General features: G+C 49.7%; 1 protein-coding gene across 1 annotated transcript in view; it reads left to right on the forward strand.

Moving 5' to 3' along the window:
- AHNAK (AHNAK nucleoprotein) overlaps window positions 1-634 on the forward strand; it is a 20,964-nt gene that overhangs the window by 15,223 nt on the left and 5,107 nt on the right. Inside the window, exon 7 of the mRNA XM_042781520.1 lies at window positions 4-625. Coding sequence (XP_042637454.1) covers window positions 4-625 — 622 coding nt within the window. The remainder of the gene's footprint in view (window positions 1-3; window positions 626-634) is intronic.

The following is a 634-nucleotide window of genomic DNA, read 5'->3' on the forward strand; positions in this document are numbered from 1 at the left end:
GAGATGAACATCAAAGCCCCCAAGATCTCCATGCCTGACTTTGATTTGCACCTGAAGGGCCCCAAGGTGAAGGGTGATGTGGATGTTTCCTTGCCTAAGGTGGAAGGTGACTTAAAGGCTCCTGAAATTGACATCAAAGGCCCCAAAGTGGATGTTGATGTCCCAGATGTGGATGTTCAAGGTCCAGACTGGCACTTGAAGATGCCCAAGGTGAAAATGCCCAAGTTCAGCATGCCCGGTTTCAAAGGAGAAGGCCCAGAAGTGGATGTGAACCTGTCCAAGGCTGACATTGATGTCTCGGGACCTAAAGTGGACATCGATGTTCCAGATGTGAATATTGAAGGTCCAGATGCGAAATTGAAGGGCCCTAAGTTTAAAATGCCTGACCTGCACTTCAAGACGCCCAAGATCTCCATGCCAGAAGTTGACTTGAATTTGAAGGGTCCGAAGATGAAGGGTGATGTGGACCTACCCAAAGTGGAAGGTGATCTAAAGGGCCCCGAAGTTGATATCAAGGGACCCAAAGTGGACATTGATGCCCCAGATGTGGATGTCCATGGTCCAGACTGGCACTTGAAGATGCCCAAGGTGAAAATGCCCAAGTTCAGCATGCCTGGCTTCAAAGGTGAGGGCC

The sequence above is a fragment of the Orycteropus afer genome, unplaced genomic scaffold (genome assembly GCF_000298275.1).
Source record: "Orycteropus afer afer isolate SDZICR_OR568_19922 unplaced genomic scaffold, OryAfe1.0 scaffold00130, whole genome shotgun sequence".
In the NCBI taxonomy this organism is placed as follows: domain Eukaryota; kingdom Metazoa; phylum Chordata; class Mammalia; order Tubulidentata; family Orycteropodidae; genus Orycteropus; species Orycteropus afer.